We start from the raw sequence: 3096 nt of genomic DNA, 5'->3' as shown, positions 1-3096 counted from the left end.
AGGATTCCATGGTTGCTGTTTTGTCTCCAGGTGCATCATTTATATCAGATCACAATTTAAACATAAACGAAACCTCTGACGGTCAAGAAAAGTGTTTCTCACGTTCCACTCGCTGATTTCTTGCAAATTCCCGCTTGTACTAAATACTTCTTCCATCCTGACAAGGACTAAAGACTCACAGAGACTGACGAAAGCCACACAACAAACCTCCATCATGGAAAATGTAAGATTTCAACAATTTGAAAGTCTTCGTTGATTTTCTATGTATTTTACTGTCGAGACCTTCACAAGCCTTAAATTTGACTGATCTTTGACCAGAATGCTCTGCCATGAATAAGCTACTCCCCCAGCCCGGGGTCACATGGTACCGCAAATACATTGGAGTGAAAATCTGGTTCAATAAGTTGCATGTAAAAGAAGCAGCTACGGATGCGCCTGTTATGAACAATGTAACGTTAGGTCATCAGTTTAATGATGCAGGCTGCCAGAACTGGATTTTTTCAGATCAATTAATATATTATTTAAAAAAAAAACAATGCTCATTCAAGAATTAAATAATAATGTCATCTTGTTGCATCCAATAAATCATTTAAATCAACAAACTCCATGCTGGGATAAACAGTGATATTGTGCTAAGTGTAGCCAGTACTTGAAGTTACCAGCAGATATGTGACAGAGTTTCATTCAGGAGGCTATATGGCTTTCTGGGGGATCTGTAGCGCTACTGGAGTCACTCTGGAGCCTAGCATTAAGTACACCACAGAAAATCTGTATGCTGGGGTTCGCCTAGCAGGGGCCCAGTTGCTATTTTATTTTGCTGGCAGGTTAATCTGGTTTATGGGGAAATTTTATGGACAACAAAACTCCATGGGTTTAAAGGTATACGGTGAAAAGCAAAGTCATTAGACAATTCACATTATTCAGAGGCGTTTGTTACATTTATTGTACATTTCCTTGTGCGGCCTAATTTTAAGTTGTGTCTGTATATTGTTGCAGAGTTATGTGCCCACCCAAGACCATGACTACCAGCGAAGGAGAGTCTCAGCACGCCGGGCAGAGAGCGCACAGAAGCCTGGCGCCTACAGCAAGTGTCCATGCTGCAGAGACGACCAGGTCAGACATTTTTCCTATTTTGGAAAAAAGAAAGTGTTATCTCCTGAATCCTTCACAATGTAATAGTTGAGAACTAGAGAATGAGACAGCTTTACAAAGTGGAAAACAAAAAAATTACGATATTCTCAATAGTCTAGGCTACAGTACAGACATATTGCAGTGCTTACTCGTCGTTTTTTTAGTGTCAACTTCAAGTTAATTGTCCTTGAATTTAAATTCTTCTTTTAGCCAGGTGAAAAATAAAATAACGGTTGCGTCTCTAAAATCTCATAAAACGGACAGAATAAATAAAGGGTCTGTTAATATGACACAGTAGTCCTCTGCAGTGCATCTGATGTAAATGTTTCTCCGGTGAGATTATAAAAGTACTTGGTTGAGAAAGATGTTTCCTGGAGCCTGACACCCTCTCGGGTGTTGCTGACCTTCCTCAGATGCCGAATTTACACCTAAAGCGCCAGCACTCTGCTACTACTGCCGACCTTCCCCAGAAGAGGAAGCGGACTGCTGTGGCCCGTCGTTTCAAACCTTCCGCTGAACATCCAGGGTTGCTGAATTTGGTCCCCACTCCTCAGCCCTCCACCCCGCCTTCTGACATTCCAGCGTTGTTGAATTTAGTCCCAACACCTCAGTCCACTATCCCACCCGCTGACCTTCCAGTCGTCTCAAATGTGGCCCCCAGCCTCGAGCCCTCCGCTGCTCCACCGCAACACGACGGCAGCCCTCTGAGAATCCACAACCGTTCAGTGGAAGAGTACCAGCGAATCTACCATGAAGTGGTAGATGATATGCTGAGGTGTGTTTGAGTCAAAACCTCTTTCAAATCAGGTAATCACTCCGTTTTTCCACATATGAGCTTTTTCATCACATGTTTTCATTTTGGTTTCTTCCGCTCCTCAAAGGTTCAAAAATGGCCGGACTCGTCCGTACAGTTTAGAGCTCGGGCGTCGTATTAAGCAGAAGCTGTGGGAGAGACTGGATCGTCCCATGATCACGGAATCAGTCAATGAAGATGGACTTGTTCATGTCGAAGTATCGTACGGAGCTGGTGTCTATCCTCCCCTTTATGATGTTGATATATCGGGAGAACCAGAGCCAGCAAAGAAAAGAGCTAAGACAAACAACTAGAACAAAAGCATCAGAAATGATGCAACCTGTAAATAATACTGTAGTTTTAAGTCATTTTAATAAGTTCCACAGTTCTAAGTATCTTCAGTAAATCAGTTCAGTAAGTATAATCAGTAAATCCAGCCGCAACCTAAATCACCTGCCAGGACACAAACTGCCTCTGCAAACCAGCTGAAGTGTCACGTTCCATCCTCCACCTTCAGCCTCCTCCAGACACTTTCTGCTTCCTCTAACATCCACCTGAAGCCTCTTTCAGCCAGATGGAGAGCCTCTCTCAGACTGCATCCTGCAGCCAATCACCACCTAGTCTCTTTCACTCAGCTCCAACCTCTGCCTCCAACACTTCAGTCTCCACCAGTCTCTGGTGGACCATCAATCTCCATCAGTCTCTGCCTGCAGCTTTTAACGTCTAACTGCTGCACCCGCCTCCATCTGCAGATTCTGGAAGACAGCTACATACTGTACATATCTCCACCTACAACTTATGAAGTGCCGTGCTCCATCCTCCGACACCAGCAGACTAAAAACATGCTCCACCTAAGTCCTCTGACTTTCCCACCTATGACAAGTAAAGAACATATTTTCCACCTCCACCCCCAAACTGTAACAGTTGTTTCTGCCAGAGCCCTGCAGGTGCTGCCTCCACCTGCAGATTCTGGCAGACAGCTGAGGATCAAACCTCCACTTACAGCCGCTACAACAGCCTGCAGCTTCCACCTCCACCCCCAGACTGTAACAGTTGTTTCTGCCAGAGCCCTGCAGGTGCTGCCTCCACCTGCAGATTCTGGCAGACAGCTGAGGATCAAACCTCCACTTACAGCCGCTACGTCAGCCTGCAGCTTCCACCTCCACCCCCAG

General features: G+C 45.0%; 1 protein-coding gene across 1 annotated transcript; it reads left to right on the top strand.

The window, feature by feature from the left end:
- Positions 1-79: 79 nt before the first annotated feature.
- LOC123965493 (uncharacterized protein C22orf31-like) lies at positions 80-2366 on the top strand. Its single transcript, XM_046042010.1, has 4 exons — positions 80-223; positions 997-1113; positions 1545-1906; positions 2013-2366. The coding sequence occupies exons 1-4, from the start codon at positions 215-217 to the stop codon at positions 2236-2238; spliced, it is 714 nt and encodes a 237-aa protein (XP_045897966.1). The 5' UTR covers positions 80-214; the 3' UTR covers positions 2239-2366.
- The last annotated feature ends 730 nt before the right edge of the window (positions 2367-3096 follow it).

The sequence above is a fragment of the Micropterus dolomieu genome, unplaced genomic scaffold (genome assembly GCF_021292245.1).
Source record: "Micropterus dolomieu isolate WLL.071019.BEF.003 ecotype Adirondacks unplaced genomic scaffold, ASM2129224v1 contig_9852, whole genome shotgun sequence".
NCBI classification, from domain to species: domain Eukaryota; kingdom Metazoa; phylum Chordata; class Actinopteri; order Centrarchiformes; family Centrarchidae; genus Micropterus; species Micropterus dolomieu.
Note: the sequence above shows the minus strand (reverse complement) of the source record. Positions and strands in the feature narration are given on the sequence as shown.